Genomic DNA, 23,465 nt, shown 5'->3' with positions numbered 1-23,465 from the left:
TTTTCACCGGGTATTTGGAGGTGAATTTTAGTCTTACAATCTCTCATTATATGCCTTAAAAAGGTCACTATGTTATCATCGACTTTGTATATTCTTAATATATCTATAAGCCATTCATGCGGTACTGAATCAAAGGCCTTCTTATAGTCAATAAAAGCAGTAAAAAGGTTCCTTTTTTTTGTGAATGCCTGGTTAGAAATGACTGAGTCGATGATAAGTTGTTCTTTGCAACCCATGGAACCCTTAGCGCATCCTTTCTGTTGAGGCTCTATGATATTGTTTAGAGCACAGTGTTGGTAGATACGCCGGGTTACACAGGATGTGACCAATTTATACAAAGTTGGAAGACAAGTAATTGGGCGGTACTTGGATGGATCTTGGGTGTTATTTTGATCCTTTGGTATTAAATAAGTAGTTCCCTGAGTTAGAAATGATGGTATTTCCTGCGGATTAGAGATAACATGATTAATTAATGTTGATAAACAATCATGAATACACCAAAACTTTTTAAGCCAGAAGTTCTGAACTCCGTCTGGTCCAGGGGATTTCCAGTTATGAAGCTCTTTGATGACATTTGAGACCTCTTCAGTCGTGAATGGTTCGTAGTTAGCAGTAACGTAGTGGTGACAGTTGTGCGTCGTATCTTCTATCCATCTAGCATTGTTGTTAAAAGCAGCTGGTGTGGAAAGTTGATTTCCCCAAAACTCATGAATTTCTTCTTGGCTTGGGTAAGACTTGTCGGCACTTTCTACGGTGGAATTGAGTTTTCGGTAGAACGCCTTCTCGGAATTTTCAAAAAGTGCATTGTCGCTTTTTCGGTTGTTACTAAGTTTGTACCTCCTTAGTCGCCCTGAATAGACGGAGAGTTTTTGCTTTAATGTATCCAGACACTGTTGAGCTGTGTTATTGTCTGGATCGTATCTCGAGTGTCTTGCAGTGTTCCGCATTATTTCTTCAGCTCTCCTAATGACTTTTCTACTTGGTACTCCTCGTAAATATTCTGTGACTTGGCCAATATCCCTACGCAGTAATTCAATCTTCCCTTGCAGTCTTTTTTCCCAGGGTGCAATTCTGTTACCAGTTCTTCCGTTATTAGTACCCCGTCGTGTTCTGATCTTAATGCCCATTACATTAGCAATTGCTGTTGCTGCACAGTAGATGAGCATATGCAAATATTCTAATGTGTGAGCTTCTACGACGTAATTGGGTAGGACTTCAGTGTTCAGAATTTGTAACAGCGCACCCAGTTTCTTACAAGAGTTAATTCTTGGTAGCGGTGGTCTGCTAAGTGGGTTTGTTCCATTAAACTCTTGTACGGCGCGAGCCATTTCGTTTACTAGGCTATCACGTAACTCGTTGTTTTCCTGCGGTGTATTATCAGGTTGAGTTTCTGGTATGGGAAGCTCAGGAATCTGCTGATCAGGGATTTCATTAGGGACTTGATCTAAAATTAGCCCTTGATTGTTAATCTCCCGTTCGACTTCGCTTTTGATGGTATCGCGTCTAGCCTCTGGGATAAGATTATTTCTGATGATTACCCGGTATTGATCTGATACTCTTTGCTCCGATACTTGAATATCTGGGTACTCTCTGCAAAATTCGGCATACAGCTGTTGTCGGTAGCCGATCGTTTCTTGACCGAGGTTTGTCACCTTGTAGTAGAAGCGCAAAATGTTTTCATTAATGGACGCAGTCCATTTCATGCGCTGCCTCGGTCGTCCCGCTTGAGTGAGCGCCGGCTGAGGTTCCAGCGCAGCACCTTCGGCGGGTGGAGCTCTTGCTGTTGTTTGGCTCACTTGTGGTTGTTGTTGTTGTTGGGCTGTAGCTGTTTGTATGACAGGGGCCCGCCTCCTCAACACCCTGCCACCGACGTCCCGCATGCTGTCACGTCCAGCGCCGGCTCCAGACGTGCCCTGGCGATCCCCAGGCAGCGATCCTAAACATAAATCATAATTCTCCATATTAATGGGTTTGCATTTTATACCTACTGCCAGGTGTCAGTTTTTGTTCCACGGCAAGTGTCCCTGCTACTCTCTGGTTACTGGCGCTACGAATACCCAGAAAGCATCCCCCATTCGCAGGGGGCCGCGCCTGATAGAAGAACTGACAAAAAACTCCCACAGGTTACCCACCTTATTATTATTATTATTATTATCCAGATTTAGCCATACGGCTCACACTCCCTCTGAGGGGAAAATTGACTCATCCCAGATACCTACGGTATCAAAAGGATTGAGCTCTGGTGGGACTCTTTCCGTGTTATCGAGCCCTAGGTGACTTGGAATGCAGGTGTATCTCCCAAAAATTTTCTTACACTTCTGGCCGTCGCAAGTAGTACAGCTTTCTGCATGGTCTTCTGCATGCTATTATTATTATCCAGATTTAGCCATACGGCTCACACTCCCTCTAAGGGGAAAATTGACTCATCCCAGATACCTACGGTATCAAAAGGATTGAGCTCTGGTGGGACTCTTTCCGTGTTTTCGAGCCCTAGGTGACTTGGTATGCTGGAGTTTCTCCCAGAAATTTTCGTACGCATCTGGCCGTCGCAAGTAGTACAGCTTTATTATTATTATTATTATTATTATTATAAATCAAATAAGGGCAGATGAGCGAGCTCCTATTATGCCCAAAAACAAAGAGAAATATCATTTTACAACTAATACAAATTAAGAATAAAGTTAAAAATTAACAAACATCAAATAAAAATATTGAAACAATAAAACAATGTCGCCCTAAAACAATTCAATCCTGTAAAGCTCCCATAATGTTCAAAACAAAGAAAAATATCGTTATAAAACTAATAAAAATTTTAAAGATTACAATTTCAAACAAAATTTTGAAACAATAAATAATGCCGTCCTAAAATTATTCAGTCTTGCAAAGACAATAAAGAATTATCAAGTCTATTTTTAAAAATGTTAACACTAGTTGCCGATATGGTGTCTTCATCAAGTTATTCCAGATGTTAAATATTTTGTTTGGTAAAAAGTTCATTCTGGATCTTGTTGTCGTCTGTTCCCTCTTTAATTTATAACGATGACCTCTTAATCGTTCGTCTAGATTTATTTAATGAGAGATAGACACACAAATGAGGAGGACTGGACCGACAAAGAGGTGGAGGTCGAAATGCGGGATGCGGCAGAGGCTGTAGGACCCCGTAGGTAGACTGATAAAAATAAAAATCAAAATAAAGACTAATGCGATAATCCGGTAATATTCTAAAAGAGTATTGAAAATCAACATAAAAAAAAAATTAAAATAATAAAATATACTATATTATAACAGCCTCCCGTTTTATACCGCTGACGCGGCTTTGGGATTATAGCAGGGTAGTCTGCTATATCTAGGGCCTACGGTAGACAAATACAATAATACGTTAATAAAAAAATAATAAATTAAAATAATATTTAAAAAATTTAATAATAATAGTAATTATGTAATAATAATTAATGATAAAGAATAGTTTTTTATATAATTTACTATTAATAACAAAACAAAAAAAAACTAATTCCATGTTTTAAAACTTTCAGAAGCCTCGTACGTGCCATAAAGAGACAAAATATCATTCTAATCTGTCCGCTGAAGCATCACGTCGTTAAATAAGTTAGTTTATCAATGCTTGCAATATCTAAAAGCTGACGTCCTCGCCATTGACCATCTCGCAAAAGAACAAACAATATTCCATTATCACCTCGACAGTGGCTGCAGACCACTGACTGAAGAAATGAAGAGGCCGAGGCCATCTTACATACGCTAGCTACCACTTCTTTCTTTGATTTAATACCGAACGTTCTCTTTTCGGGATCCAGTCCACCAGTCATCTCCATTTAATATCAAGACACACACCAGCATCTTCATAACAGGCGTATTTTCCTCTTTGTTGCCTCGATCCTGACTCGTTTTCGGAACCGGCACTAGATTATCTGGGGGATCTTTAGCTTTATTTCCAGAAAGCTGTTCATCATCGCTTTTGACTTCTTCTTCGTATTTCTGAACATCCGAATGAGAAGGTCTATGTTCTACAGTGGCGACGCGTGACTTTTTCTAAAGTGTTACCAAAACCAGATGTAAAAAAATCTTATTTAAAAAAAATATTTTGAACCTTCCAAATATAAGTTTTTGTTTTCAATCCTGTGGGATAAAATCTGTGCTCTGTGCGTAAAGAGAGTTAAGTCCAAAAATGATCGAAATTAGAAAAGGCACTATCTGTATGTTAGAATTTGATATCTACATGTGTGTATAATTTGTCAAGTCCAATTCCATTTCTAAACTGAGATATTAATGAAAAACAATATGTGTAAAGCGTGTTAAGTCCTGAACTTAGACGCATGATTATTTAAGAAACAGGAAGACTCTAATTCCCACAATACCTATTGGGACTTAACACACTGTACACTAATGAGATATTAAGTGCGCCACGGGACGTTGCAAACTTTAAACGCGTTTATCTCAAAACGGTGTTTTAGGACTAAACTCTCTTTACGTACGGAGCACAGAAATTAAACAAATCACTATTCCCAAATTATATGAATGTAATTATGTATATGTAACAGGTAAGTACTAAACAATAAATAATAAACAAACTAAACATATTATTCTACATACCATAAAATTAACATAGAAAAATGAACAAGTAGGAAAAGAACAGATTTTGAAAACTATTGTTTATATTTTAATTCTTCCATTTTCAATATCATTTTTTTCTTTAAAATAACATATAAAAAAAAATATACAAGTAGAATGACTTTTCAAGTAGTTGATCAATTACGCAATACGTAGCAACACTCTTCCATGTTTAAATGCACGCAAACTGTAATCTGTAATAGGTACTAAACCAACGTTACCATTCTTCAAAATGGTGACAATACTGATATGCACACCGTGCCCGCGCGCCGTCTCTGGACCCGTCGCTCCTTCAAAATTTTCAGAGCTAGTCCCGAACGATAACGAGGCTCATGCTAGGTTTCTCCTGCGGTACCATTACCAGTACCAGTATTGGTAACAGCATATGATAAAGTGCCATGGATTCACATATCTCGCCAATATTTTCGTGCTCTAGTTGGCTATTTACTGAATTAGGTAATATTAACAAGTATTTCTGTTGGTAAAAAATATAAATGGAATTATTTCGTAGTAGTCATAAAATATTTATTTGCAAGACTTCTAACTGTTACCAATGGTAACAGTGGTTACATGGACGCTTCGCCACTGATGTTCTATAGTCTTTGTCGCCTTTATATCAGTCTCTAAAGGGTCCGGCTCACTTTCTATGTTTGAAAGGTTATGGGCTAAAGATTAAATCTCTCTTCATAAAGTCCTCGTTTTGGCATACTGCAGAATAAACCAGTGGGTTGAATATATCCCGCTTAAAAATATCACTGGGAGATTATTGTCCCACGAGAATTATTCCTTGAAAATCAAAAATATTTCTAGCAAAATACTATACTATATAATAGAACGTGTATCACTAATATAAATTCAGAAAAATATTCACTAACTGTTCAAAAATCTCGATGAAAATAGTAAAAAGCGAACACAAACGTTTTGAAACGTCCAGCACTTGTGAAAATAAATGGCGCCGGACGTCATGCAGTGTTGTTAACACAGTTTTATTTTCTTGCTTTAGTACTAAGAATACCACTAAAGCAAAACTACGTTGAAATCGGGATGCATTCGAACCAATAAATATTTTTAAACTTTTAGTGGGAGGAATTTATCCCACTAGTATGATAGTGGGAGGAAGGGTTAATTATTCGTCCTTATTTTTTATTAAATATTATTGTAACGTTTACAGTGCGACGTTTACAAACGTACGTACGATTTGAGAACCCCAATTGAGTTATTACAATAATTGCTTCCAAGGCTAACCGTACCAAAGATGCGTTTCAATGGAACAAGTAGTGTACTTATAGAATGAAATGAGATCAAAATGACATATGAATTTAGATATGTCGGTATGTATGGCTTTGTCCAGCCGTCGAAAAATCTGTACAAATATAGAGACTGATACGTTTCCTGAAATTATACAGAGAAACAAACTACACTGACCCGCACAAGTATCCGGACCTTAAGTTTTTTTTAAGTAAAATAAAAGCATTGCCAAACTAAAATGGAGATGAGCAGGACACATAGCCAGAATGAGAGATGGGCGATAGACAAAGAGGTTATTGAAATGGAGACCAAGAGAAGACAAGAGAAGCGTCGGTCGACCGCCTACAAAATGGACCGACGATTTAAAAATGATAAATAAAAACTGGATGAGAGCGGCGCAGGATAGACAGTAGGGTGCATCGAAAAAGACGAAAAAAAATTTTTTTTTTTTGCGATGAAAAATAATACCTCACAAAAGTTGCCCAATCAACTGTTAAGTATTTTGGTAAAAATTTTTCGAAATGTTCACAGACGAAAAAAATTTTTATTTCGAAACGAAAATGTTATAACTCATGAAAGTTGCCTAACACACTATTTAATATTTTAGTAAAATTGCGTAGAAATAAAAAATATTTTCTGCCCCCACGGCAACTAAAAATTAGAAAAAATACATTAATATGCGAACTTTTTTTAAGAGAAATGTAATACATTATAGAACTTGAATAAATAAATTCGGTTTAAATTGGAAAATATTTTCTGGTTTCACAAGGCAATTAAAAATTTTACTTAAGAAAAGTATACTAAAACATTCTTTTTATAACAAAATAGCCTAACTTATCCGTCTCCCTGACGTCACCCAAGTTTTTTAATGCTAAAATAAACATAAAGCAAAGTACAAAATTAGGTATATAAATATTACAAAAAAATATTGTAAAAGCATTCTATTCGTAGATGTCTTCTGATTTAGCATTAAAGTGAGGCATAATTTTTCTGGAATCAATTCGAGTTTTTATAAATCCATCCCTCGAATACGCTCCACAAACTGCTAGAGAAGCTTGTGTCACAAGCTTGACACATCGTTCTAAATATTGTGGCAGTGATATTTCTCAATCTCAATGTTAAAAGGGTCTAAGTTAGGATTCTTAATAAAATCTCGCAAATTTTCACTCGGAAATTTAGAGAAGGTGGTTCTGTAAGGTGAAATTCTTGTTAAATTAACTCAAAGTAGTCGTTTGAATCAAAATTTTTATAGGAGAAAGTTTGAAGACCCTCACGTTTTTTGATTTGGTCACTGGCAAACTTCTTTTGATGTCCAAGGGGTAGATCATTTGAATGTCGCAGACATACAAACCACTGAAGCGGTTTTTTAAGATGTTCTTCTAACAGCCGTATTACATCACCCTTAACGCCAGTATTTACGACTGTTTCGTTACATGCAATAGCTGGATTTGATACTTTTTGATTACCAGACAGCGGATACCCATATCCGAAATATTTGCACCCTGGCTCATGCACAAGAAATGTTATGTGTTCTTCCACGATTGATTGACCATAAAACTTAGTACTGTTTTTTACATGAGCTAAAGTTTTTTTGCGTCGGTAACTTTCTTCTTTTACCGTTGTTCTCTCAGATTAGATTTGTTTTTGTTTTCCCTATCAATCGAGCTTATCACCATTTTTGTGGGACCTCTTTGATTTAATAGAAATTCGCGATCATCCAGAGGCACTTTTTGAGATTTGCTACAAAGACAATTAATCAGTGTGTCACATTTGCATGCTGCAAGATCGAAACATGTAGTTTTACTTTTGTTCTTAAAGCATTGAATTTTATTTTTGTAAAATTCACTGTTTTGCAAATTTTTGTGATAGGCTTTTAAAAGCTGAATATTTCTTGTATGTTAAATTGTTGGAATTAAAGCCTTTTTCCATATTTCCTCCAATTTAATTGCAACCTGTTCAGCAATTCCAGAAAAGTCTGGCCCTTTCTTGCTGAGGTTGTATCCTCTGGCAACCACAAAACTTCATCGCTTGTTTGTATTTTGGTAAAACATTTTCAGGTACATTTGGTGGTTGCCCAAAAATGGGGCGGTTCACAGCACATCTTGAATTTATTCCCCACGGTCCTAGTTTATCTATTTTATAAATCTTTAATTTACAAACAACAATAATAACAAAGTAAGGCATCGCACCAAACAGAAGTGAAAATTACACGCACGGACTCACGAAGCGGGATCAAAGGGGTTGGGAAGACTGAAAAAACAAATAAAACTTTAAATATCGTTTAAATTTGTAATTGACAACATTTTAAGTTTTCTTTAATTGGTCTTAGATCGAGTTAGCACATATATTATTCCAAATAATATAAATTGAAATTTCCATAAAAATCAGATATTTAATAAAATTCAAGGTCATTGTGGGGGGGGGGGACAGAAAATTCGCTTAGAAAAAAATTTAAAAATACTAATATGCTGAAAAATAACACTAGCAACTTTTTCACGCTATTAGATATAACATTTCCAACTTTTATTTTTTCGATGCACCCTAATAGACAGGTTTGGAAACAAGGGAGGGGCCTATGTTCAGCAGTAGACTTTTGAAGCTGGATGATTTAATTCCAATAAATGATTTTTATTGTATGTTCAATAACAACTTCTCCTCGACCTCGAATAACAGCTCCCATCCTTTCTGGCATAGACTGGATCAAAGCAACAATCTCGATTTGCGGTACCTATTTGCTCCCATTTGTTTATTAGCCTGTTCTAACGCTACGATAGTTTCAAACTCCTAACGCAAGCCATAATTTTGCCTAACTACTCTTCCCAAGTTGTCGCACAAATGCTCTATTGGGTTAAAGTTTGGAGTACTAGGAGGCCAGGCTAATAAATTTTGTTCGCTTAATCTTTGACGTGCGGTGTCAGGTGAAACTATGATACCATGAATATCTACCAGTCTCATATTCAAAGCTGTTGCAGTACCTAACTAACTGTCCTCATTTTAATTTTGGCAAATATATTTAATTACTATACAGGGTAATTTAACAAAAATCAAAGGGGTGAACTATGGAAACTCATTCGTTTGGATACTTTTGCGGGTCAGTGTATATAAAAAACTTAATGGAAATAAGCAAGTAGAAGTAAAACTGAAAATAAAAAAAAATAGTACTTATAATAATAAAGACTAATACGATAATTCGTTGATATTCTAAAATATTATTGAAAATGAATATTAATAGTTATTTATGTATTAAAGGCGTAAAATAGGCGTTTATGGACCGCGACGTGTAAGTAAGAGCCCGAGCCGATAGGCGAGGGCTATTAACACGTAAGGTCCATAAACGCTGTTTACGCTCGAAATACATACAAATTTTAATGCACGACTGTTTTAATGATCATTTATGAATAAAGATACAAAATTCCTTGCATGATCGTCTTAAAAATTGTCAATGCTGATATGCCATCTACAAGTTGCTCAGATTGCAGTTCTAATTTATATGGTGATTCTTTTGGGCATGCACCTTCTACAAATCATACGGAGTTATTGGAAGTTCATAGCAACTTACAACAAAGAAAAGTAGCAAACCCTAACATTTCTATAAATAATTGTTCAAATTGTGTTATAAATATAAAATTATAGATGTAGGAAACTTATGTTTGATTGCTAAAGTTATAATTCCTTTATTAAAATAAAATACAATAAATAAAAACTTTGTATTTCACTAACCACACCCGCCATCTAACATTACCCTCCAACGTCCAAATAGTTATTTATGTATCAAGGGCGTAAAATAGTCGTTTATGGACCGCGACGTGTAAGTAAGAAATGTAAAGACTGAAATAGTTTTGAACACACTTATGACAACAGGTAAAAGGGGAAGAAGTGTACTTTTGAAGTGTGTAAATAAATAATTCTTAGCTGAGCGCTTTCGGCTTATAAAGCCATCTTCGGAGCTGTGCTACAATAAAAGATCTCTAATGAATAATTGATTTTAGAATTCAAAGTTTAACTTACGTCAAGAAGGTCAAAATACCACTATGAAGAGAGATGGGTTCCATGTACGATATAAAATACTTCTGTTTCTTATGTAGTTTTTTATTGGTTAAAGAATATTTAAAAAAAGATTTTTTGATTGCATGAGGTCAAACTTCTTTCTCCAGAGTCTCCCACAAGAGTCTGAACAAAGGTTTATAGTTTTAATTAAGATTGACTTGTGTATTCAAGCAAAAATCAGGATTGTTTCATTTCTTTAATTATCTCTAGATCTTCTAAAAGGTTCATTTGTCTATAGTTTTTGGTTGGTATGTTATATAAAATTGTACTGTTTTTGGAAGGAGAGAAGGAATGGTTGCTAAATTTAACGTGATAACCAAAATTTGATTTTTCTGGATTGTTGAGATGTTCTTTGATCCTCTGAGATAGGGTCCTCATAGCCCTGCCCACATAAGTCATGTTACAATCCCCACAAGACAGTTTGTAAATACCACTTTTATTTAGTTTGTCGATTTTATCTTTGGTGTGCCTGAAGATGGATTTGATGTTATTTTTCGTTTTGAAAGATATGTAATAAAGTCAGTAACCTTAACATATATTTCAAAACGAAAAATAACATCAAATCCATCTTCATCCACACCAAAGATAAAATCGACAAACTAAATAAAAGTGGTATTTACAAACTGTCTTGTGGGGATTGTACCATGACTTATGTGGGCAGGACTATGAGGACCCTATCTCAGAGGATCAAAGAAGATCTCAACAATCCAGAAAAATCAAATTTTGGTTATCACGTTAAATTTAGCAACCATTCCTTCTCTCCTTCCGAAAACAGTACAATTTTACATAACATACCAACCAAAAACTATAGACAAATGAACCTTTTAGAAGATCTAGAGATAACTAAAGAAATGAAACTTAATCCTGATTTTTGCTTAAATACACAAATCAATCTTAATTACAACTATAAACCTTTGTTCAGACTCTTGTGGGAGACTCTGGAGGATGAAGTTTGACGTCATGCAATCAAAAATTCTTTTTTTTAAATATTTTTTACATTTTTTAATTCTTTACTAAAACTTCATTAGAAAAACAATATTTGTAATAAATCATTTGGCAGCTTATCCTTTAAAAATCATATTTCACAAAATTCATTGCTAATTTATTTCCCATCTTCCTAAAAAACTTCACCATCAAGTTTCTTTACATCTAGTATTAATTTTCAAAAACGATTCGAGCTTGGTTTTTGAAGGATAACTTGTCAATTGATTTATCCTAGACCTTAAGTCTCTTTTCAATATTAGGTCTGGATCCCGCGTATGAAAAAAAAAGTTGATTAATAGCAAGCTGAAAATTTGTTAATAGCTTAAGGGTGTCTAGTCGGATAAACTTTGATATATGGTAACAATGGAACAGGGGCAGTTTTAATTGTGGAACAGGTTAAAAATTTGAAACGGTCAGACCACGAAAACGGCACATTTATTTTGTCCGACAGAATATACTTAAACTCTCCGAACAGAGATTAAACTCTCATGCAAAAATTAGACTGCTATTCATCACCTGTCATAATTCCTGTCATTTGACATATTCTACATGTTCCACTCTTTAAAACGCCCATTTGGTGATAAATAGCAGTCTGATTTTTGCATGAGAGTTTAATCTCTGTTCGGAGAGTTTAAGTCTGTTCTGTCGGACAAAATACATGTGCCGTTTTCGTGGTCTGACCGTTCCAAATTTTTAACCTGTTCCACAATTAAAACTTCCCCTGTTCCAGTGTTCCCATATATCAAAGTTTGTCCGACTAGACACCCTTAAGCTGTTAACAAATTTTCAGCTTGCTATTAATCAACTTTTTTTTCATACGCGGGATCCAGACCTATATGTATTTCATTATTTTTTAAAAACCAGATTTATGTAACTACAGATTTTGTTGAAAAGTTGTTCAATCCGATTGCTAAAATGTCATATGTCAACTGTCACTTGATATGAGAAAATGTGAAGACACCTTAACGAGCACACCCTGTCTACATCGGCTGTCATTAAAAATCCTCCATGCGACCATTCTGCTATCTGACATCGTACTATTCAAATGGTAGGGTTTTTTTTGACCTTACCATGATCAAATATTCGTTTTGTAATGTAATTTTTCGTGTGAAAGTCCTTTGTGCTCGTTCTTGATGTTTAACTTTTCTGGATACAAAAATAACCAACAGCAAATTGAACAATTTTTTAAACAGACAGACAAGGTGTTTTCCAACCAAAACTACATAAGAAACAGAAGTATTTTATATCGTACATGGAACCCATCTCTCTTCATAGTGGTATTTTGACCTTTTTGACGTAAGTTAAACTTTGAATTCTAAGATCAATTATTCATTAGAGATCTTTTATTGTAGCATAGCTCCGACGATGGCTTTATAAGCCGAAAGCGCTCAGCTAAGAATTATTTATTTTACACACTTCAAAAGTACACTTCTCCCCCTTTTACCTAGTGTAAGTCAGAGCCCGAGCCTATAGGCGAGGGCTATTAACACGTAAGGTCCATAAACGCTGTTTACGCCCGAAATACATACAAATTTTTATGCACGACTGTTTTAATGACCATTTATTAATAAAGATACAAAATTTCTTGCACGATCGTCTTAGTGATTATTTTTTAATGCTTCTTTTTCTTTCCACCTTTTGCGAGCAATTTATTATACATACCGTTTCAAAAGTTGCATGAATTTTATAGCTCAATTTATTAAAACTCATCCTGTATAACAATTCACCGAATCATTTGTATTGGTTAGTTAATAAAAAATGTCATATTGAAAGAAATATGTGTAAGAAATAATAATATGATAGAACAGTAATCTCTATAGCTATGTTCGCGTTACCCTAGCAACAAAGTAAATAAGTCAAGAATAGTAAGTCGCCATTATTTATCGTATTGAAAGTTTCATAGCACATTTTTTAAGAAGTTCTTTTATAATGGAAACTAGTGACGATGAAACATTTTCTGGAACAGCACAGGAAATTTTTAAAGCAGCAGAAGATGCAAAATTAAGTTTACTACCCGCTAAATGTAAGATAAAATATACGATAATAAAACATTACCGTCCGGCGGGCGATAAAGAAGCCCACGGGCGCTAAAGTGGCACTTTACGCCCGCCAAATGTATACATAATATGGACTTTTACCGCCCGGTCGTGCATAATAGTATATTATGCAACGAGCATTTAATGATGGTCATTATGAAACGAGTATGAGGGTTACGAAACGAGCCGTATGCGGCGAATTTAGGGTACGAGATTCATAATGATAATTAAATGCAAGTTGTGTACACTATTTTTTCTATGATCATTCACAACAAAAAATGTAGGTATTCAAATTTATTAATTTTGTAACACAAATAAATTCAGTAGTTTGTCAGTTTGACGGTTTGTTTACATATTGATAACTGTCAAAGCGTATCTATTTGACTCGCCATTGGTTACTGCGCGTGTACCACCTTTATCGCAAATGCCATATCGCGATTCTATTGGTTAAAAATCTGTATCTTAATGAAAATCTGTATCATAATGAAGTTCAGTATGATACAGGTAGTATGAGAATAGAAAAAATATATTTTTCTACGACCGTTTAATAACATGCTCATTATTCGATATTTTTTAATAGATAATAGCACCCATTACTTTACTCGTGAGTAATAGTTCATTACTCACGGGCTGAAGCTACTCACGGGTCATTACACACGGGCTGAAGTTAGATTCAAGTGGCGCATGCCACTCTTAATATTATTCGTATATCAACTGCAAATAAAATTACTTAAACTTGTTTGTTTAATACAATAATTATTGTAATTATTTATATCAATAATAATTAACTTCGTAAAATTTTTAAAGGAATTTTAACTGCAACAAAGTCCGTATATTTTTTACGTTTATATCCTGTTTACAGTGACATTAGGGTATTTTGTTTGTGTTAATTGAAATATATAACTAATATTGTGTTCATTTTTTTAAGTTATATTGTGTTAAATATGTTATAACATTTATAGTTATATTATTATATTATAATAATAATATATAGTTAAATGTAAATATACAATTATAACTCTATGAAATATCCATTATAATAGCCATTTCCTTTTTAGTAGATTCATTGACAGTAGGTACGAATAGTACTTGGAACGAATGTAATTGTAACTAAAAACGAATAGAACTTGGATTGACTATTTCTTATTGAATTTTTACAATAAGGCTTTTCATTCAGTCATTTGTTTCGAGCTACTGTCACATGTCGTATAATCTGTGTATATTAATATTATACACAGATTATACAACATATGACAGAAGCTCGAAACAAATGACAATCGATGAAAAGCCCTATACATAAGAATTTGGTATAATAATAGGCAACAAATTATTCAGCCACGTACTAGGGGTAAACGGCATTTAGGTATTTTTGTAAACTATTATATGTAATTTAAAACTCGAGTAGTCGATAATTATATTTTTTACTAATTAAAATAAAAAAAGTCGTAGAAAAAGTATAGTATTCTACTCACATACAATGGCTATTACTCACTCTGATAAATTACGACACTCGCCTACGGCTCGTGTCGCAAACTTCATCATCGTGAGTAATACCCATCATTACATGCTCGTTGAATGATATACTATTATATTATTATTAATAATAATAATTATACAATAAAAATTAATAATAAAACAAAAAGAAACAATAATTCCAGGTTTTAAAACTGTCAGAAGCCTCGTACGTGCCATAAATAGACAAAATATCATTCTAATCTGTCCGCTGAAGCATCGCGTCGTTAAATAATTTAGTTTATCAATGCGTGCAATATCTCTCTAAAAGCCGACGTCCTCGCCATTGACCATCTCGCAAAAGAACAAACAATATTCCATCATCACCTCGACAGTGGCTGCGGACCACTGACTGAAGAAGTGAAGAGGCCGAGGCCATCTCACACACGCTAGCTACCACTTCTTTCTTTGATTTAATACCGAATGTTCTCTTCTCGGGCTCCAGTCATCTCCAGTTAACATCAAGACACACACCAGCATCTTCATAACACGCGTCTCCAGTGCGTTCACTCACGCGAATATGTAAATAAGAAGCACGCGACAACGTTTTAATGGACGTGTTCTTGTGATATTAGTGTCACTGCAACTTTCTGTTCCGTCTTCGGAGATATTTTTAATATGTGAAGTTTAACCGATACGAGGAGGCTCTATTATTGTCACTATATCAATTTTATTCATAAAATATTCGAAATACTATTGACAAAAGTAAGGCCCCTATCAAAAATTATGTACCTTCAGGAGTTAAGTCCTGCAAACATTTGGAAGTGAAAAAAGCTGCACTGATTAATTGAACCAAGTAAAACATGCTGTGATTTTGTTAATATTTGAATAATACTTAGGCGGGATAAACTAATAAAGTTAATTAGAAAAACAGTTTGGCCTGTTACAATAACTTTCATCAAATATTTACTTATTCTCTTATATACCAAATTATATGATTCCTGTAACAAGTCTTCCAAATGAACCAAATTTTCTGATAAAAGTCCAAACCCACGAGAACTTAGCTCAAACAGATATGAAAATAAAGACATGTACGTCCGGCATCATGCACAAGAGTCCTCTTCCGACGGTTGCTTATCTCCAAGGGTGTCAACTCCTGACAGCCACTACGCATTGACGGTTTCCAGCCCTTTGTCCACAGCATCCGATCCAGGGATGTCGTCCCAACCTTACACCCCCAACTACTACAGACAAGAGTGGGGTGGCAGCAGGGGATACTACGGGGAGAACAACAACATCTACAATAAGTACGACTACAAGTATAAGTCCCAAGGAGTGGATAGTCCCATGAGCAGTTATGCGAGACAGGACTACTATAATGACAGTAAGTACAAAAAAGATACTAATCCTAGAAGAAGTAACAGTCAACCCCAGACGGGGGTAGAAGTGATGAAAAAACGTAGGCTAGCTGCAAATGCTAGAGAGAGAAGGAGAATGAATAGTTTAAATGACGCTTTTGATAGGTTAAGGGATGTCGTTCCCTCTTTGGGGAACGATAGAAAATTGTCAAAGTTCGAGACGCTGCAAATGGCTCAGACCTATATTGCGGCGTTACACGAACTATTGGAAAGAGACTAGTGATATATTTTATTGGGTTTCTAGTAGTAGTAGTTTTAATATTTTTTTACCACGAAATTTTTTTCGAAAAAAATATTTTGATAATTTTTTATTATAGTAAAATAGTAAATATAAAAATAGTGACATATCAAATATTAAGAGCGTAGGTTCTTAAATTTCGTGGCAATGCTTTTTAAATACATTCATTTTTTTCGAATCCTGAGAAACTTAATAAATATTTTTGAAAAATCTAGTGCGATTTTTAATTTTAAATATCTCATTCAAAAAAAACTTTTTGTTTATTCTTTCGGCTTTCGGCCCTCAGTAATAATGTAATCTTTCATTCTGCGTTTAAATTTTTCAAAAAATATTTATTAGTTTTCTCAGGATTCGAAAAAAGCGAATGCATTTAAAAAGCATTGGTCCTTTTTTTAATTATGCAGATTATTGAGGATCATTCGAAATATAGTAGATACAACACTATGTGCTACCTATTCTTGTCTTCTAAGATGAATCGATTTTTTACAATTAGTAGGCTCTCTTTTAATTTCAGCTACTAAGGATTAATAAGATTAAAATATTTATCTCACAAGTCTCGTAGTGAAATTTTTTTCTAAATTAAATTAAATTAAATCACAATTAAATGTTAAATTCCCGTGGTTTTCTTTTTCGTGTTAATTTTGTTGTAATGAAATAGTTATTTTCCTAACAAGTGCAGAAAGTCATACTTTTCCGCACGCGACTGCAGTTTGCCGAACGACGCGAAGCGGGAGTTCGGCAAGCAGTCGAGTGCGGAAAAGAGACTTTCTGCAAGCGTTAGGAACAATATTTTTTCTACGAGTCTTTATATAATGACCAAATCTTAATCAATTAATTTAATTAATATGAAAATACATACACAAATTAATTCTTTGACAAGGTTGTCAAAACCAAAGTTTCAGCATAATTGGTTAGCATGACGACGATCATGCTTTCCATGACGCGACGATTCAAAACCACTGATATTGTCTACTGATTTGACTTTCGAATATTATGTCAAAATTATTTTATTTCATCGAATTCTCGCATTAATTTCATTAAAACATGAACACAATAAGATATATTTGGAATAAATTAGTAAATAATATCTAAATATTAGTTTATCGCATGTATTATAATTACTTTAAGGCCATATTAACATATCTAAATTAACACGCGTGCGGAAAAGTAAAACGCGTGCGGAAAAGTAACACGCGTGCGGAAAAGTAAAACTTTCTAAACTAAAATGCGTGCGCGAAAGTAGACATTTTTGCACGCTCGTAGAAAAAATAAATAAATTCTATATCGTTAAATTTCTGACACTTTGTTTTTTTTTAATCTTTAAGTACCAAATAAAGCACATTTTTCTCCTTCCTTCTTCTTTTCAGTCGGGTTCAAGAGTTCAAGTCTACATAGATATTTAATACATTTTTTTTGAATCACGTTTAAAAAACTTCTAAATATACCTTCGGTTCTTCCACAGCAAATCATTAAAAAAACAAATTTTTGAAATTATCTAGCCCATTATCTAAACCTTCTTGACCATTTAGTTCTGGCTATATGGAAGACATGCTCATCAATATTAAAGTTTAAATGTTAGTTATTCTTATTATTATTTGGAGTTCTTTTTCAGCATGTCGCTGTCAAAAAGCAATATGTGTTTGTGTATGTATTTGTGTATCTGTTGATAAATTCTATATTTTTGAATAAAGCAATTTGGATCGGGAGTATAGTTTATATTAAATCTTACAATACGGCTGTCTTTTAAATATCAAATTTTAAAATTCTTTATTAAAATCTGCTGTGTTCCAAAAAGAATACACCTACAGCAATTAAAAACATAGGTACTTTTAGGACATAAAAAATATTAAATATGTTAAAATCAAACATATTAAGCGTGGAAGACGTAAAAAGGCCATTAATAATATAAATGAAGCATATTTTGATTTTCCTCTTTTTTTTATCTACCACAGGTATTATAACCATCTTTTTAAAACTTCATCATTAATAAAGGTATTACGACCATACATTTTTCGATATTTTCCTACTTGGTCTTACCCATAATTAAGTATTTTTTGGATAGTCTTTTCATTTTACATCATTTGCATTTTATATGTTGTCTCCATTTATTTTGATAATCAACTAATTTGTCGTTTAAAGTGTATATTATGTAGGTACATTTACTCATGACCTATGTCTTCATTTCTTATTAGATCTCTTCTTGTGCAACCTTTAACTCTTTTTAAAAATCTATCATCACATCTCTGCCATCCATTCTGTTCTCGTGTTACATTTTACTGTTTTATAATGTAGTCGTATATTTCTGTACCTTGGAGGGATTCCATTTTTTTCAATTTTAACATTTTTAGACACTGATAATCAATTTTAACTATTTAGAATGGGAAATAAGCCACAATATTATTAAAAAATGATTTTTATTGACGTTTCGACGCCCAAATCGGGTGCCGTTGTCAAAATACAAAATACTATTTAATTTTGTAATTTTATTATTTATAATATATTTTATATATTTTAAATATATATTTAAAATTTTTATATATTTTAAATATATATAATATTTAAATATTATAAATATATATTTTATATATTTTATTATTAATAATTTAATAATTATTAATTTCAATAGTATTTTGTATTTTGACAACGGCACCCGAGTTGGGCGTCGAAACGTTAATAAAAATCATTTTTTAATAATATTGTGGCTTATTTCTCATTCTAAATAGTTAAAATTGTAAAAATGCCACAAGAAAATAGCTTCAGAACAACACTGATAATCAACTTCTATCATTTTATTTAGAGGAATAAAGGACTAGGTCCTAAACCATTTTCTAATGGAGATTGGACCTTTAAAAGAACATTAAGTCCATTTGTCCCTATTGTTGAAAAAAGTTTAAAACTGCTCACCTGTAAATTAATGAAAATGTATGTCTTATTGCCTATATCGTTATCATATTCACAATTTTTGTCGCATCAAGTACCGAAAATGTGATACTTTTTTTGTTGGCCTATTGTCACTGGTTATTTTCGACCTCAAAAGGGATATTATTTGCCTTTAAATCCCATCAATTTTGTCTTTACTAAAGATACTTTGAGGTTGTACACCTTACACATTTAGTTTAACTAATGTATTGAGTTATTGTGTATCTTTTGTTTTTTGTACTATTATTTTGTAATGCGCAAATTAATAGTAGGGCGCTTGGTGTGTATGTCGATCGAATTGTATACCGAGATGTTCTATTGATTTTCAGTATTTGCGGACGTATCAATGTATTATGTTAAAAACAGTAGGGAAAGGCTGCAATCCTTGGTCAATTTCGATATCTCCTTTCTTTTACTATTTTTTTTTTGTTTGGTAGCACAACATTTTTATTGCCTTTGTAAGATGTTGAGTGTACACGATGATGAGGTTTATTATTTCCTTAATCATATTTCGCGCGACTCGGCCAAAAGCTTTTTTCGAAGTCTATGAAAGCTATATGAGATTTCAGATTAAATTCTTTGCGTTCATTGATAAGTTATTTACTTACATTATGTCTACATGAGTACCATTTTAGGAATATCTTTTGTTTTACATGTGCAAATAATTTGGCTAGAATGTTTAGTTTGTTGTTTAGCATCTTTGCGTTGATGTTATATGCAGTATTTATCAAAGCTATATTTCTGTACATAGTTTCTGCAATCGTTTCTCTAAGGGCCGGTTGTTCGAACGCTAATCAACAATGATCACTATCAAATATTTAATTACTATCACCAACTGTCAATGTCAACTTGGTTGGGTTGCTAAAAACATAATTGATTATAATTATGAGATTAGTTAATCAATTAACGTAACAATTATTAACATAATTGATTAATTAATTTCATAATTGCAATCAATAATTATGTTTTCAGCAACCCAATCAAAGTTGACATTGACAGTTGTGACAGTAATTAAATATTTGATAATGATCATTTTTGATTAGCGTTCGAACAACCGGCCCTTACTCTTTTTAAATAAAGAGATGCCCTCTGCTCTGTTTCATGGGTTTAAATGCCAGAATATTTAATTAATTTGCATGTATCTCATATATCACTGTACCTATGATCTTTTTCTTATTTTCAAATGCTATAAATGTAGTTCATCTATTTTTATTTCATTTCATAGCCTTCTTTGATTTATTTTTTATTCTCGTTGCATACTTTTATAATATTTATAATCATGATCATTCATAATTTTTTAAGTAGCGTTATGTTGAGCGTGTTTTCAACTAAATGTCAATCCTAGAATAGTAGTTAAAAGACCATTAAACGGATTATGAATATTCAACGCATCATAGATAAATCATTACCTTTTCATACATGCCGGATTTCTAAACTCCGGGTGAACTTGAAGACGATAATTTTTTGTTCATACGAATCGTGATGTGCTAATTTTTCTCAAACAGATTCTTAATTTAACAATAAAACAGTGAAAACTTTGTTTTCAACACTTCTACAAAATTTATTATAAATTATTGTCACTACAGCTGTTTGGGCCTTCTTAAAATGAGTGAAAAAATATACGTTCAAAATAGGCCCGGAATTGGATAAAATGACTAATTCTAAGCAACTTTTGTTCTATAGAGTTTTTTCACAAAGTCAATACTTTTCGAGTTATTTGCGAGTGAATATGTTCATTTTTAACAAAAAAAAAAACATATTTATGGACGGTCTTTCGCAGATAACTCAAACAGTAAGTACTCTAGCGAAAAAACTAGTAAAAATATATCTTATAAAAAATTGAAAAAAATGGTGTACGCGTGAGGTCTGCAGACCCAGTATAAGCAGAGTTGTAGCTAATGAAAAATAGGTTCTTCTTCGTCAAATTCCAAATCGAATATTTCAATGTGAAATAACCAAAAAAAAAAAACGGAGCACTTTTCGGAGAAAATTCATTACAACTTTTTTAAAGTGTTTAAAAAAGGTTCATTTTTGTTTTTTAAAAAAATTTCTAACATAAAAAATAAGTGAGTTACGCTCAAAATATTGTTGGTCCCTTTTATTTTTTGGTACAAAAATCGCGAAAATCATCCCCTAATTAGCTTCCCAAATAAAATTAATCGTAACCGCTTCACAAGTTACTTTACTTATGTATTGTTTATATTATCTATAAGTTTCATTGGTTCAAAGTGCTCAGTTTTGAAAAAAATTGGGTTTAAAATAAAACATTATTTTTAATTTTGAAAAAAAATGGAATTGTTCATGTAATTAACTTAAAAATTATTAGTAATACCAAAAATCTTAAAGAGTAGAGGAAAGGCTGCAAATATGGGCTGGTCTTGTAATATGGGCTAGGTGGGTTTCACAGCTATTCGTTGCAGATCTCTACATTTTGACTATTGCAAACGGTATTTGACGAAGTTAAACTATCACCGTAGCGATGGCGCCACTGTGGTAGATATTTCCCAGTTTATAATAATTGTTTGTCGGTTGGTGTGAGTGTCAAAACTTTTTCGGGTAAGTTGATAAATTCCAGTATTTAAAAATAAACACGAATTTTAAAAAAACATCTGTGTCACGTTGAAGCTCTATTATTCGTCTTTGATATATGCTAATGAGTTTTCTTCAAATTGTCTGCTTTTAGACATAACTTCTTTTGTTGTGCAAAGCAAGCGTGTTTACAATATGGGCTAGTGGCCCATATTTAGAACAATGTAGCAATGTAGGCAAAACGAAGTAGGAAAAGGCAAAGAAAAAAGGAAAGGAAAAGAAATAAAAAAAGGAAAACGTAAGCAGGTTACCAAAGTCACAAAGGACCAAAAAAAGAAATCGAGTTCTAGTAGCGAGGATGAGGAGGAATATGTGCCTGCAGATGATGAGAGCGATTACAATGAGTTTCCTTCTACACAGCCTCCACAAGACGCAGCTGACGTAACGTGTATGTTTTGCGAAGCACTTTTTTCAGAGGATAATCTTGGTGAAATATCGGTCAAGTGCTTCATGTGTCATTTTTGGGCACATAACGAGTGCGCTGGGGCCGAAAAAGAAGAATACCTATGTGTGTGACTTTTGCAAATAGTTTTAGCCTATGAGTTATTTAATGGACTTTTTGTATTTTAGATATTAAAATATATTTGTCACACATTTATCTCACTTCACACAAATTTAAGACACATTTTTCGGGGTAGCCCATATTTAGGATCATTATTCAAACGGCGCAAAAGTACAATTTTTCATTATTTGTACATTTAAAACAGTTGTATATTTTTTAATCAATTTGGACTTTGGGCAGGTTATAAGTAACTAAATGTAGGTATTCTCACGTACCTTTGGAAATAAAATAGAATTTTTATTCTTTTTTTACAAAGAAAAACAAAATGGGTAGCCCATATTTGCATCCTTTCCTCTAATAAAATGTACGTTTTGCTTTTCTAAATATTTTTCCTTTTTTGTTTTCTTGTTATACTAAAATTGATTATATGGCTGTTCAAAATTTGCCTAAACTCGTGATTAGTTACTCGTTCAACCAATTTTAACTACAGCTTTTTCAAAAATAAGCACTTTGAACCGATGAAACTTACAGATCATATAAATAATACATAAACAAAGTAACTTGTGAAGTGGTAATGATAAAATTTATTTGTGATGCTAATTAGGGGGTGATTTTCGCGATTTTTTTACCAAAAAATAAAAGGGACCAACAATATTTTGGGCGTAACTCACTTACTTTTATTTTACTCTTATTGTTACACTGTTTACTTTTATTGTTACAAGTTTTTTTAAAAAACAAAAATATTGCTTTTTTAAACAATTTAAAAAAGTTGAAATGAATTTTTCCGAAAAGTGCTCCATTTTTGGGTTATTTCATATTGAAATATTCGATTTGGAATTTTATGAAGAAGAACTTACTTTTCATTAGCTACAACTCTGCTTCTACTGGGTCTACAGACCTCAAGCATACACCATTTTTTTTAGTTTTTTATAAGGTACCTATATTTTTGCTAAGAATATTTTTTTCGCTGAAATACTTACTTTTTGAGTTATCTCCGAAAAACCGTCCGAAAACATGTTTTTTTCTGTTAAAAATGAACATATTCACTTGCAAATAACTCAAAAGTATTGACTTAGGGAAAAACTCTATAGAACAAAAGTTGCTTAGAATTAGTCATTTTATCCAATTCCGGACATATTTTGAATGTATATTTTTCATCTTCGAGAGGGGGCAAAAATGGAGGGGAAAGTAGAATTTTAAACTTTCTCTTATATAATAATAGACAATTTCAACTACCTATTCCCAAACGTTCATCCTTCCTTTATTTTTTTGGGGTCAGATTGTTCTTTGATCGGGCTATTAGTGCCGATTTTTAATACTTTTCGAGCATTTCTGTGAAGTTCTTTTAAACTTCTTTTTCTTCTAAACATTTTGCATGTTTTACACTACGTGCATTTGACAATATA

At 33.1% G+C, this 23,465-nt stretch overlaps 1 protein-coding gene across 1 annotated transcript; it reads left to right on the top strand.

The window, feature by feature from the left end:
• The first annotated feature begins 14,947 nt into the window (after window positions 1-14,947).
• On the top strand, window positions 14,948-16,031 carry LOC126882454 (protein atonal-like). The gene has a single exon (XM_050647416.1). The coding sequence runs from the start codon at window positions 15,483-15,485 to the stop codon at window positions 16,029-16,031; it is 549 nt and encodes a 182-aa protein (XP_050503373.1). The 5' UTR covers window positions 14,948-15,482.
• The last annotated feature ends 7,434 nt before the right edge of the window (window positions 16,032-23,465 follow it).

This window comes from Diabrotica virgifera, chromosome 3 (genome assembly GCF_917563875.1).
Source record: "Diabrotica virgifera virgifera chromosome 3, PGI_DIABVI_V3a".
Lineage (NCBI taxonomy): Eukaryota > Metazoa > Arthropoda > Insecta > Coleoptera > Chrysomelidae > Diabrotica > Diabrotica virgifera.
The sequence above is the reverse complement of the archived record's forward strand: the minus strand, read 5'-3'. Positions and strand labels throughout refer to the sequence as shown.